Source organism: Podarcis bocagei, assembly GCF_964188305.1.
Source record: "Podarcis bocagei genome assembly, chromosome: 16".
NCBI lineage: Eukaryota > Metazoa > Chordata > Lepidosauria > Squamata > Lacertidae > Podarcis > Podarcis bocagei.
In genome coordinates, this window is record NC_138142.1 from 39243191 (window position 1) to 39256758 (window position 13568).

General features: G+C 49.0%; 1 protein-coding gene across 1 annotated transcript in view; it reads right to left on the reverse strand.

Moving 5' to 3' along the window:
• Window positions 1–2961: 2961 nt before the first annotated feature.
• SV2A (synaptic vesicle glycoprotein 2A) overlaps window positions 2962–13568 on the reverse strand; it is a 52192-nt gene continuing 41585 nt past the window's right edge. The window contains exons 10-13 of the mRNA XM_081173544.1: window positions 12666–12799; window positions 12114–12317; window positions 8450–8609; window positions 2962–3304 (exon numbers count right to left, since the gene is read on the reverse strand). Of these exons, the coding sequence (XP_081029670.1) occupies window positions 3121–3304; window positions 8450–8609; window positions 12114–12317; window positions 12666–12799 (682 nt within the window). The 3' untranslated portion in view covers window positions 2962–3120. The remainder of the gene's footprint in view (window positions 3305–8449; window positions 8610–12113; window positions 12318–12665; window positions 12800–13568) is intronic.

Below are 13568 nucleotides of genomic sequence, written 5' to 3' on the forward strand. Positions count from 1 at the left end.
CTTGTCCCTCTGTGGTTTCCAACAAAACAACACCACCACAAACTGGCTTATAAGTATAAAACCAAATTTACTTGAATCATAACTAGAATAGAGATAGACTTGTAATCATTCAAGCAACAAACATAATAACGTGCCACGTGTAAAACAAAGCCTGGAGATACTATAAACATGGAGTGGATAAATGTACAACTGCATCTTAACAAGTTAAAAAGGTAAAGGTAAAGGGACCCCTGACCATTAGGTCCAGTCGTGGCCGACTCTGGGGTTGTGGCGCTCATCTCGCTTTGTTGGCCGAGAGAGCCAGCATACAGCTTCCGGGTCAAGTGGCCAGCATGACTAAGCCGCTTCTGGCGAACCAGAGCAGTGCACAGAAATGCCATTTACCTTCCCGCTGGAGGGGTACCTATTTATCTACTTGCAGTTTGTGCTTTCGAACTGCTAGGTTGGCAGGAGCAGGGACCGAGCAATGGGAGCTCACCCCATCGCGGGGATCCGAACCGCCGACCTTCTGATCGGCAAGTCCTAGGCTCTGTGGTTTAACCCACAGCGCCACCCACATCCCATTAACTTGTTAAGATGCAGTTGTACATTTATCCACTCCATGTTTACAGTATCTCCAGGCTTTGTCTTGCACATGGCAACTGAATATGTTTGTTGCTTGAATGGTTACAAGTCTATCTCTATTCTAGTTATTATTCTAGTAAATTTGGTTTCATACTTACAAGCCAGTTTGTGGTGGTGTTGTTTTGTTGCATTATTATTACTGTCACCACGTTTGATACTTGGTGTATATCCCATGTGGTTTCCACCAACTGGCACTGCAGAGTCTTAATTTGTCTTGGGATCCACATTAAATCAAAGTCACATGAATACACGCCCCTCATCTGAGAGCAGTTGGTGGCAGTCAACCATGGGGCGAGATGTTCCAAAGGTCTGGGCTGGAAGATGGTAAGTTCTTCCGTCTAGATAGGAAACGAGACCAACCAAGCGAAAGGCAAGCTCTCCAATTAGACTGGTGGTACTTTATTGTCATCATCTCTGGAGAAAGGCCATCATATTGTGATAGGAATTTTATGGTCTTAGATATATGGTAATGTTCATAAGTGTACCAACCAAGCACGTACATAGATCAGCACAGGAAGACCAATCTGGAACCATTTTGATTCCTAAACTGAGCAAATGTTTTCTCTGTGAGGTCAAAGTGGGAAACCTCCTATTGTCTCTTTCCTCACAAATCCTGTCTTAAGGGCACATTTAAGATATGAATAGGGTGTGAGCCTGTGACCTGGCTTAGGAACTAAGTATTTATCATTACAAAAGACTGGCCAGGCTCCCCAGGCAATCCAATCAAGTGACCTGCCAGACAGGTTATAAACAACGACAGGAGAAAAACAACATTCAAATTTCTGTTTTAAGACCGCCTTTTCTGTGATGTAGGTATGATGTATCTGAGGGGTGGTCTTAGGTTACACCCCTTCTGTGATGTATGCATCATGTTTCTGGGGGTGGTCTTGATCTACAGGGTGGCAATTTCAAAAGTCTTTATAAGGCCTTGCACACCTTTGTTCTCGGTTCCTCCTCCTTTCCTGCGTGTGAGGGGAGCACCCTGTTGCAACAGTTAATAAAGATCAGGCTTACTAGCTGCTTTACTTCTCAATATTCTCTGGTTGGCCTCTGTTATTTTCTCCTACCAATAGGGAACCTATGTAAGGACTCCATATGGGCTCTTGGATATCCCATAAGGGAAAAGGGCAGTTTTTGTTTACAACAATAGCTTGGCCTTGCAAGCAGAAAGTCCCAGATTCCATCCTTTGAAGGCATCTCTCCAGAGAGGGCTGAGAGACCCCCTGCCTGAAATCCTGCAGAGCTGCTGCCAGTCCGAGCGGACAATACTGACGTCTTGGGCCAGCTTCAGATGTTCCTATATCTTGGGGAAGGGCAGGGGCAATCTCAGCGGAGGAGAACCCCGAAAGGCCCAGGCTCCAATCTCTAGGTAGGCCTGGACGAGACCTGACACCCCCGGAGCGCCGCTGCTGTCTGTCAGTGTCAGCAACACTGGACTAGATGGGCCCAAGGCCCCTGGCTCGGAATTATGGCAGCTGACTCGAGTCCCAAAGCAAAACAGATCCACCAGCAGCCAATGACAGAGATGCACAATGAATGTACAGATTGTGGAGAGGCTCACAAGAGCGAAGCCCGGTTTGCGGGACGGTGGGGCCTGTTTTGCACCGCACCCAGAAACCCAAAGGCTCTTCTGCCGCAGCGGCGCCAACCCCATCCGGAGCCCTGGAACGTCAAGCTAAACAAAATCACACACCCGAACCGACACTAGTTTTACACACCCAGAAACGGACGCTACAATGTGGGGGAGGTTGTTTTGTTTGTCTCCCCCCGCTGTATACACACACACACACACACACACAAGTGGGTGTGCACCGAGACACAAAAGCGTGCCTCTTGAGAACCCCTTTTTAAAAAAATAAAAAAGAAGAAGATGAAAGGAAAAGGGGACGTTGGGAGCACGTTAACACACCCGAGATCTGTGAGATTTACTGTTTTGTACAAGCTTACACATTGGTGTAAAACATCGTCACATGTCCTCTACCAGATAGTTGGACACACATGCACACATACCCCAGCTTGGATTGGCGAAGTGGTTTGCGGGGGGGTCACACACCCTGAAATGCCATGGGTTCGGGAGGGGGGGTCACGCCGCCCCCGATGTTTGACCTCTGACCCGTCTGCGTCTCTTTTGCGCAGAGAGACAGAGAGAGAGAAAGAGAGAGAGAGGCGACTTTGCGCCTCGTCCGGTCCCCCTGCTATTTCCTTGGGGTTGTTTTTTGGGTGGGTGGAGGGGGGTGAGGATTCACACGTACACCGATAACCACAAGAGGAAATTGGGGAGAAGGGCCAGGGGTGAGATTTGTCTGCGGGCGAAAGCCCGGACCACGGTTGGTCCCCCCCCCCCGGTTGAAATGGTACGACAAGACAGTCACAGTGTCTACAACTCTAGATCTGCCACTTGCCCCCCTCCCCTGGCAAGTGGGACGGGGCAGGAGCGGATGAGGGCCGAGTGCGAATCTCTCTCTCTCTTTTTCACACGCTCGCACGGACGCACGCTCACTGCAGCACCTGCCCCCGTGTCTCCGGCAGCTTGAGGGCCAGGGAGCTCCCCACGGCCAGCGCCGCTGAGGCCAGAAGGATGGGCACCGCTTTCGTGATGCCCACAAAGGACGTGAAGATGCTGATGCCCAGGACGGCGGCCAGTTTGCACAGGGCATTGAGGAAGCCGAAAGCAGTCGTCCTAGAAGCAAAGGAAGAAATAATAATAATTTTATTATCAGGAGGTTGGCGGTTCGAATCCCCGCGACGGGGTGAGCTCCCGTTGCTCGGTCCCTGCTCCTGTCAACCTAGCAGTTCAAAAGCACGTCAAAATGCAAGTAGATAAATAGGTACCGCTCCGGCGGGAAGGTAAACGGCGTTTCCGTTCTCTGCTCTGGTTCGCCAGAAGCGGCTTAGTCATTCTGGCCACATGACCCGGAAGCTGTACGCCCGCTCCATTGCCCAATAAAGCGAGATGAGCGCCGCAACCCCAGAATCGGCCACGACTGGACCTAATGGTCAGGGGTCCCTTTACTTTTAACTTTTAGCCTGCCCATCTGACTGGGGTTGCCCCAGCCACTCTGGGCAGCTTCCCACAAAATATAAAACCACAACAAAAGGTATTGTGTAAGGTATTGGTTGTGTTTAGAATAGATTTATGAAAGATTTAGAAAACTTATTGATTAGAATATTTGTATGAGCGTGTATGGGGAAAATACAGAATGACAGATACACTTTTGCTTAAAATGTATATAGGAAGTGCAGTGTAAGTGATGGAAATCAGTCAGTGAAATTTTATTATTGAGATATTTGTAGAATAAATTTGGAAGAAATTCTTCCAATTTTTCTTCCAATTTTTCTTTTTCTTTTTTCTTTTCTTCCTTTTTTCTTTTTTGTTCTTTTTTATATATGTGTGTGCTTATCTGAAATATGTATGTATGTATGTATGTATGTATGTATGTATGTATGTATTTGCAGTATTTTGCTTGTACTGTATTTTGTAATAATTATGTTAAATAAAATTTAATAAAAAAAACACACATCAAACTTCCCTTCGGATGCCTTCAGAATATCAAGAAAAAGATGCTCATAGGGGTTTTTGTTTTCAGGGAGAAAATTTGTTCTCCAGGCAGTTGCATCTCAGAATTAGGAAATAACTACATGTTATTGACACGCACAGACTCTCTTTGGGCACGATGAGTCTGCCAGGCTTTGAGGTGGCATCTCGCCACGGGAAATCTCATGTTTTAAAAACACGGTCTTCATGCCAGTCGCCTGCTGATCAGAAAAAAACCTGACTCCTCGCCCTCGCTGTGCAAGCCAGCGACACAAATGGAGGAAACCAGAGCCAGTGTGACGTAAAATGGTTCCTGTGTTGGACTAGGTAGGACCTGGGAGAGCAGGGTTCGAATTCCCCGCTCAGCCACGAAGCTCATGGGGTGACCTTGGGCTAGTCACTGTCTCTCAGCCTCACCTACTGAAGCACGTGAACGTAAGCGGGTACTCGCTTGGTGCAAAATAAGGATCAGGCAGACTCAGCAATGGAGAATAAGAAGGTAAGGTTTATTGCCAGGCAATAAGGACCCAGTTTGGAATCTCTTCCAAAAGGAACTGGGACCCCGATTGACAGAAATCCAGAGGTCTTTATACCTGAGCAAATCACATCAAATCATAGATCATGAGACAACCATGAGGGATTCACGATATTGTCAGTGAGAATCAGCCAATTAGCAAGCTCTTGTCACGCTACCAGCTCCTGGTCAAGCACAGAGTTCTAGTTCTGCTTTCCGATGCTTGCAGTGACGCTCTGTCTAACCTCTCCCCTAGTTATGACAGGACAGGGAGTTTGGAGATTTTGTGGTTTTGCTCTTCCTGTTCTGTGGATTAATTTAGCCTGTATCTGAGGGGATTTTGTACCAAAATCTCTGATTCACGTCTTCCCCTTCTCCAGGGCACACGGATGTTTGTAGGGGAAAGGTCGGCTCCTAATTTGCTGTTCCAAGCAGTTTGCAGTTAGCTAAGGCACAGCTTCCCTTTGATTCAAAATGGATTACAAAATACTGTAAGCCTTGATTATGTGTAAGCATATATGAATATATTGATTACTGATAACTGATTATATGGATAGCATTGGGGTAGCCCTTCTTCCTTGCCTCACTACCTCACAGGGCTGTCGTGAGGATAAAGTGGGAAGGAGAACTATGCGCACCAACTAGAGATCATAGCTGTCAAGTGTCCCTTATTTGGCGGGACAGTCCCTTTATCCCAGCGCCATGTCCCGCTGCTGTCCCTTATTGATGAGGCTTCATTTGGCTGCCAGCTGGGCTTTCTGCCTTTGGCTCAGAGGGGCTCAGAAGTCGAACATACCTGTGGCCGGAAAATCCCTTATTTTGGCTACTGATCCCTTATTTTCGAGGTTGCTGGTCCCTTATTTTCAAATCTGTAAATTGACAGCTATGCTAGAGATCCCTGGGGGGTGGGGTGTTGTTGATGATGATGATGATAAAAAGAGGAAACGGAAGAGGGAGGAGGAAGGGCATTTAAAACAACAACAACTTGATCTATACAGTGGTACCTCGGGTTACAGACGCTTCAGGTTACAGACGCTTCAGGTTACAGACTCCGCTAACCCAGAAATAGTACCGCGGGTTAAGAACTTTGCTTCAGGATGAGGACAGAAAGTGCGCGGTGGTTTAGGTTAAGAATGGACCTCCAGAACGAATTAAGTTCTTAACCTGAGGCACCACTGTATTTTGTAAGCCTTCACTTTCAGGTTTTTTGCTACCTCACCTCCAAGCAGCGTATAAATTTTTACTAAAAAATAATCTAGGAAATCAACACGTCTTGCTGATTTCATTACATCTGCTCTGTTTTGCAAAGCCTGTTTGTGCTGCTGCTTCGAAACGGACCTCAACCTCTGTGACCTGACCTCTAAGCTTTTGCCCCTCTCTCTCTCCTCCCACCGAAAAAACGCAGCACTGGGTTTCTGCTCCTCTTCAGGAACCATTCATCCTGCCTTCTCTCTCTCTCTCTCTCTCTCTCTCTCTCTCTCTTCCCCCTCCTCCTTTTCTCCTGTGCTGCCAAGGTCCCTGTGGGCAGCCTGGGCTGGCGTGTGACTGGCAAGCTGGATGCGTCACTTTTTCTCGGCTTGCCCTCATTTCCAATGCTAGGCAGCTTCTCGCTTCCCCCCTGCAAAGTGCTTATCCCTGGAAGGACATTGGGGGCGCTGGGAGGGAAGGGACAGGACTGCACTGTCATGAGATTTGGATTTCACACTTTCTTTTCTAAGATGTTGCAATGCAGGGAGGGATGCAATTAACCGCTTTGGGCCACCTCTAGAGTCCTTCGCAATCTAGACAGCTCCCATAGTTCTGGCATTGCAGAAGCATTCGGGCAGTGCTTCTGAACCCTCCTGTCCCCATTCCCAAAAAAATCATATACATTGTTGTCCTTGTAAACCATGAGGACTATCAACTTGGGATTTGGGGGTTCTTTTAAGAGAAATTCTTGATTCGCAACAGGAGGGTTTGCGGCGGCATCTGAATTCATAGGAGCCAAAAGAAAGATCCGTGACACACTTTGCGAGGACACCTTCCCCCTACTTTGTACAATCGTAGAGTTCAAAGGGACCGCAAGGGTCATTTAGTGAAGTTGGTGGCGCTGTGGGTTAAACCACAGAGCCTAGGACTTGCTGATCAGAAGGTCGGCGGTTCGAATCCCCATGACGGGGTGAGCTCCCGTTGCTCGGTCCCTGCTCCTGCCAACCTAGCAGTTCAAAAGCACATCAAAGTGCAAGGAGATAAATAGGTACCGTTCCAGTGGGAAGGTAAGCGGCATTTCTGTGCGCTGCTCTGGTTCGCCAGAAGCGGCTTAGTCCTGCTGGCCACTGACCCGGAAGCTGTATGCCGGCTCCCTCGGCCAATAAAGCAAGATGAGCGTCGCAACCCCAGAGTCGATCACGACTGGACCTAATGGTCAGGGGTCCCTTTACCTTTACTAACTCCTCCCAAATGTTCTGGATTGCAGCACCAATCACCCCCTGCTCAGATGATGATTGCAAGGGATGTCAGCTGGTGAGTTATGATTTCGGGGAAATGGTCTCAGTGTCCAGAATTATCCTCTGGGTTCCCCAACCCTGCAGTGAAAGACTGCCCTCTGCAAATGGACACCCTGCCAGGTGTCAACTGCTGATGGACAACAGAAAGATCTCTGCAAGAAACGTCCGCACCTTATAGATCTTGGAACTTCCAGTACAATTTCCTCCTCCGTGTTTCCTCCTTGTGATGGCCTGGGACTCAGGCACAGACTCCAGAGGAGTCTTAGTCCGCACCGGATCCTTTGCCTCAGGCATCATCTGAACCAGGTCTGGGGCCTGATCCTGAAGAGTCCCAGTCTGCACAGTCTCCCCTGCAACAAGCACCAGCTGGGCCGAGTCAGGGGCCTGATCCTGCCCTGGCTCCAGATGCGGGGATTACCTCGTTGCCTCCAGCTGGGCCATCACTTACAGCTGCTCCACTACCGGTTGGGTCAGGGGAGGCTGAGGTGGCCTCTGGGTCTAGTAACCCACCAACGTCTCCTGAGCTGCAGAGACTGAGGTCTGAGAGAAGGAGAGACCTGAGTACCTGCAGGAGGAGTGCTCGCCTTCGGGTGAGACAGGGAGGTGAGTCGCCGGGGGATCAGGACTAGCCGTTACCCCGACAAAGGCTGTCAGACCCTACCCCAGATTGCGGGAGCAACATTGCTGTATGCCAGATCCTGCCTGAGATCCTGAACCTGTCCTTGCCTGGTTTCCTGCCTCGTGTCCTGCCTTGCCCCTGTCGGACTGACTCCTACGCAGTGGCGTAGCATGGGTTGTCAGCACCCGGGGCAAGGCAAGTAATTTGCGCCCCCTAACCCGTGGATTTTAGCAGGGGGCAGAGAGCTGCAAGTGCGAGCGCCCCCCCCCCAGATGTTGCGCCCGGTGCGGCCGGCCCCCCCTGCACCCCCCACGCTACGCCACTGCTCCTACGGTTTCTGGACTGGTCCTGGACCGTGTTTCACAGGTTACCCCCGGGTCCAGCACACTCCTGCCCACCTTCTGGAGAATGACCCTAGGAGCCAACCCTCAGTGGCTGACCCACCTCCTTTCCCTCCGATTGGCTCCAGTCAGCACAAAGGGAAAGATGGCTTCTTCTCATTGGCTAGGAATGCTCCCCTTTCATGCCGATTGGTCGGCTCCAGGATGGTGGAGGTGGGGTCTCTGCTGCAGAAATCGCCTTTGGCCACCACCCAACAGCAGACCCCTGCAACTCTGGTAGGCTTTCCCCAAGAACTGGGGTTTCTGCGAAGAGGGGGAGGCAAGGCTTACCTTCTATCTGATGGGTAAAGCTCGACCGTGAGGACGTCCAGGGCGTTCCACGAAGCTATGCTGACCCCACCAAATAGGCAGAGGAGGGCGATCATGGCGGACTCACTGTTCCCAAATGACAGGAAGAAGCAGCTCACGCAGGACATGACGCTCGACCCGGCTTGATGGGGGGGGGGAGGGAAGAGAGAGGAGTCAATGGGATAGTCTTAATTCAAGGTTAGGCATGTCTGACTGCACCCATTGCCCATCGCAGAAGCCGATCTCTTAGGAATCGTCAAGCAAGTTTCTAGACCTCATGGGGGAAAGGTTCAAAACCCAGAGGAGGGCTCGGTATCACCCAGAGGAGAGCTCGGTTTCTGCAATAGTGTTGATCAGGCATCCCCAATCTCGGCCCTCCAGCTGTTTGGGGACTAAAATTCCCATCATCCCTGACCACAGGTCCTGTTAGCTAGGGATGATGGGAGTTGTAGTCTGAAAACAGCTGGAGGGCTGAGTTTGGGGGTGCCTGGTGTTGATTAACAGGTGGTACCCAGCTAAGTCCTACTCAGAGTACACCCATTGAATTAATGGAGCCCAGTTAGCCATGCTGACTTAATTCAACCAGTCTGCAATCCCAGTTGAATACAGCCAAATAATAAGAATGTAGCAAACTTTGTTATTAGTTCTTTCCTGTATACAAAGTGTGTAAATATGTTTGTATTTATCTCAAGAGAGTAAAAGAAAATGCTCTCTCTCTCTCTCCAAAGCTGTCAACTTTTCCCTTTTCTTCTGAGGAATCCTATTCGGAATAAGGGTAAGGTAAAGGGTAAAGGGACCCCTGATCATTAGGTCCAGTCGTGGCCGACTCTGGGGTTGTGGCGCTCATCTCGCTTTATTGGCCGAGAGAGCCGGCGTAGAGCTTCCGGGTCATGTGGCCAGCAGGACTAAGCCGCTTCTGGCAAACCAGAGCAGTGCACGGAAACGCTGTTTACCTTCCCGCCAGAGCGGTACCTATTTCTCTACTAGCACTTTGACGTGCTTTCAAACTGCTAGGTTGGGAGGAGCAGGGACCGAGCAACGGGAGCTCACCCCGTTGTGGGGATTCGAACCACAGACCTTTTGATCGGCAAGCCCTAGGCTCTGTGGTTTAACCCACAGCGCCACCTGCAGTCCTACGAGAAAAGTTGACAGCTATGCTCTCTCTCACACACACACACACTCATTACTTTCCCAAGGTATCTGGGTAACAGTTAGATGCAGTAGACTTAACCCGTGCCTGCAAAAGCATCACTCTTTCAGCTCTGTGTGCTTTTCAAGGGAGAAGAAAGGTCGTCACCCTCACTAGCTCATGTCCAAAGAGGTGGAGGAGCTCAGGGAATTTGGGGGAGACCTCAAGGGGGGGCAGAGGGCTCCCAGGTGCCACGATGCCAAACCTCCCACGGATGTAAACTGTTCATCAGGAATCCTGCCCACGCACCAATTTGGTTCCTAGTTCTCCAGAAGCTTCATTATTCATTCATTCATTCAAAATCAGCAACTATTCACACAAATGAAAATGCAGTCCTGTTGCCTAGTAGGGTCTTTTGAGCAAATCGCACGGTCTCTTTCGTGGGAAAACATTAACGAACGAGGCCAATTAGCACGAAAGTCAAAAGGGCCACAAAGCAACAGATTCCCTGCCCCTCCGAAACCTTTCTTTGCACCAAAATGCACTGCCACAGAATCGTAGAGGCAGAAGGGACAACGAGGGTCATCTAGTCCAACCCCCCGCAATACTGGAGTCTTTTTGCCCATGGGTAGGCAAACCCAGGGGCCGGATGCGGCCCAATCACCTTCTAAGTCCGGCCCGTGGACGGTCCGGGAATCAGCATGTTTTTACATGAGTAGAATGTGTCCTTTTATTTAATATGCATCTCTAGGTTATTTGTGGGGGACACGGGTGGCGCTGTGGGTTAAACCACAGAGACTAGGACTTGCCAATCAGAAGGTCGGCGGTTTGAATCCCCGCGATGGGGTGAGCTCCCGTTGCTCGATCCCAGCTCCTACCAACCTAGCAGTTCGAAAGCACGTCAAAGTGCAAGTAGATACATAGGTACCACTATGGCGGGAAGGTAAACGGCGTTTCCGTGCAGTGCTCTGGTTCGCCAGAAGCGGCTTAGTCCTGCTGGCCACATGGCCCGGAAGCTGTACGCCCCGTGATGAAAAAGTTTGCTGACCCTTTTTTTTGCCCAACATGGGGTTTGAACCCACAAGAGTCTCACGCTCTAGCGACTGAGCTGCATTTCGTGTGCAGCGCAAGAACTGAGGGGAGTCCGATACTAGATCAGAATTGCAGTTCAGGTCTGGGGCAATCATTTTCCCCTGTGCCCTTTTCTTAAAGAAAACGCCCTCCTCCTTTGCTCCTGAAAAGAACCTGTCATTTACACTCATGGAGCAACTTAAAATTCAGAGTGTGGGGGAGCAGTTTTCAACAGGAGAGCAGCACAAAGGACTTGGCTCTCGCCTCTTACTCATGCCACAATCCTGGTATGGATCTGGGCTCCCTGCAGCTGGCAAAAAAATAACTTTTCAAAAAGTCTTAAATAGTTGTTGTTCATTTTTCTTATTGCTATTTCCTATTGTTTTATCATCTTTTTTATCATCAAGTGGTGCATGCATTTTATGAAACATAGTAAGTAATATTTGCTTACAAAACATTCCCCCCCACACACAAAAAATGGTGATTTGTGGATTAGTAAATGCTCAAGGCTTGACTACTCTGTGGGGGGTTGCCCGTGGACCTGATGCGGAAGACCCCCACGGGTGCAAAAAGCTAAAGGTCCATGAACAACCATTGTTGAGAGGTCCCAGGCCCTAAGGATGTCCGACTATCCTTCGCCAGGGCCTTTTCAGTGATGGCCCTGACCTGGTGGAATGCTCTGTCCCATGAGACTAGGGCCCTTCAGGATTTAACTTCCTTCCGTCGGGCCTGTAAGACAGAGCTATTCCGCCTGGCCTTTAATTTGAATTCAGCCTGATCTTTTATTTCCCTTCTCTTCCTTCCCCCTCCCCTTTTATGAAGATCACCTGCTCTGAGACCCCACAGCTAATTCTCCCCTGGTCTCCTCGCTGGCCGAAGTAGGACCAATTCAGCTGGCTAGCCCTGGGGATTATCTAATGCTTATTTCCCCTGAATTGATTTTTGAATTTTACTGTTATTCATGTTTTTATACTGTATTTTATGATGCTTTTATAATTAAGGAAGGGCGGGGTATAAATAAAAATTTATTATTATTATATCTCTTTAATCTGTCAATAGGGACGCGGGTGGCGCTGTGGGTTAAACCACGGAGCCTAGGACTTGCTGATCAGAAGGTCAGCGGTTCGAATCCCCACAACAAGGTGAGCTCCCATTGCTCGGTCCCAGCTCCTGCCAACCTAGCAGTTTGAAAGCATGTCAAAGTGCAAGTAGATAAATAGGTACCACTCCAGCGGGAAGGAAAACAGTGTTTCCATGCACTGCTCTGGTTCACCAAGAAGCGGCTTAGTCCTGCTGGCCACATGACCCAGAAGCTGTACGCCGGCTCCGTCGGCCAATAAAGCGAGATGAGTGCTGCAACCCCAGAGTCGGCCACGACTGGACCTAATGGTCAGGGGTCCCTTTACCTAATCTGTCAATGGGGACAGGACTACCTCTAACCCTTACCCAGCATCCGAAGTCGCCCGATTTTGTCCATCAGGAGCGCAGAGACTATATTCCCTGGCAGGACGGCGAGGGTGCCCAGGAAGCTGACAAAATAAATCATGTAGGCATTGTTGTCATCGCTGAAGTCCAGCTGGCAGCCTTCTTTGTTGTGGAGAAAGGTGCTGTTGATGATCCGGCTGTTGATGAACTTGTACTCAAAGAGGTCTGTGGGTCAAGGGGAGACAGACGGAGGGTTATTTTATTTTTATTTATTAAATGAATTGCAGGGGGGTCAGACTAGATGATTCTTGGTGTCCCTTCCTACTGTACAGTCCTGTGGTTCTACATGGGCTCCCACAATGTATAAAAGAATAAAAGGGAACTCACTTAAACAACTGGTCCTACCAGGAGGTGGCCTGACTTAACCATAGAATAGGAAGGAGCACCAGGATATATATATATATTTGTTTAGATGTAATTTTCATTGTAGGAACATTTGAAAAATTGGAAAAAGAAAATATTTTTTAAAGGTTCTTGTTTGCTTTTTTGGCACGCGGCAGCCTCAGACTTTACCCGTGTTGTAGAAGACGGTAGAGATGAAGGTGCAGTTCTTGAAGAATGTATTGCTAGATGTGATGTCCTCAAAATAACATTCCTCAAACAAGGAGTCAATGAAGGACACAGACTTCATTTTGAGGCTTATAAACCTGTCGTGAAACAGAGAGGTTATGGGTTTGAGTCTGGTGAAAGATTCCTGCGTTGCCAGGGGTTAGACTAGATCAAGGGTAGGCAAACTAAGGCCCGGGGGCCAGGATCCGGCCCAATTGCCTTCTACATCCGGCCCATGGACAGTCTGGGAATCAGTGTGTTTTTACACGAGTAGAATGTGTGCTTTTATTTAAAATGCATCTCTGGGTTATTTGTGGGGCCTGCCTGGTGTTTTTACATGAGTAGAATGTGTGCTTTTATTTAAAATTACAGGGAACCAGGCAGAGGGCCTTCTCGGTAGTGGCATCCACCCTGTGGAACACCCTGCCACCAGATTTTTAGAAGACATCTGAAGGCAGCCCTGTTTAGGGAAGCTTTTAATGTTTAATAGGTTATTGTATTTCAATATTCTATTGGAAGCTGCCCAGAGTGGCTGGGGAAACCCAGCCACAGATGGGCGGGTTATAAATAAATTATGATTATTAAATGCATCTCTGGGTTATTTCTGGGGCATAGGAATTTGTTCATTTTTTTTTTCAAAATATAGCCCGGCCCCCCCCCACAAGGTCTGAGGGTCAGTGGTGAAAAAGTTTGCTGACCCCCGGACTAGATGACCCTCATGGTCTCTTTCAACTCTACAATTCTACGATTCCATCCCTAAAATTCCCATCCAAGGATACGACAGGAACAAGTCATAACCCCACCCTGCTGAAAGTTGAGCACCACCATCAAGGGCAGCGTAACCACCAAAACAGAAAGGTATTAGTC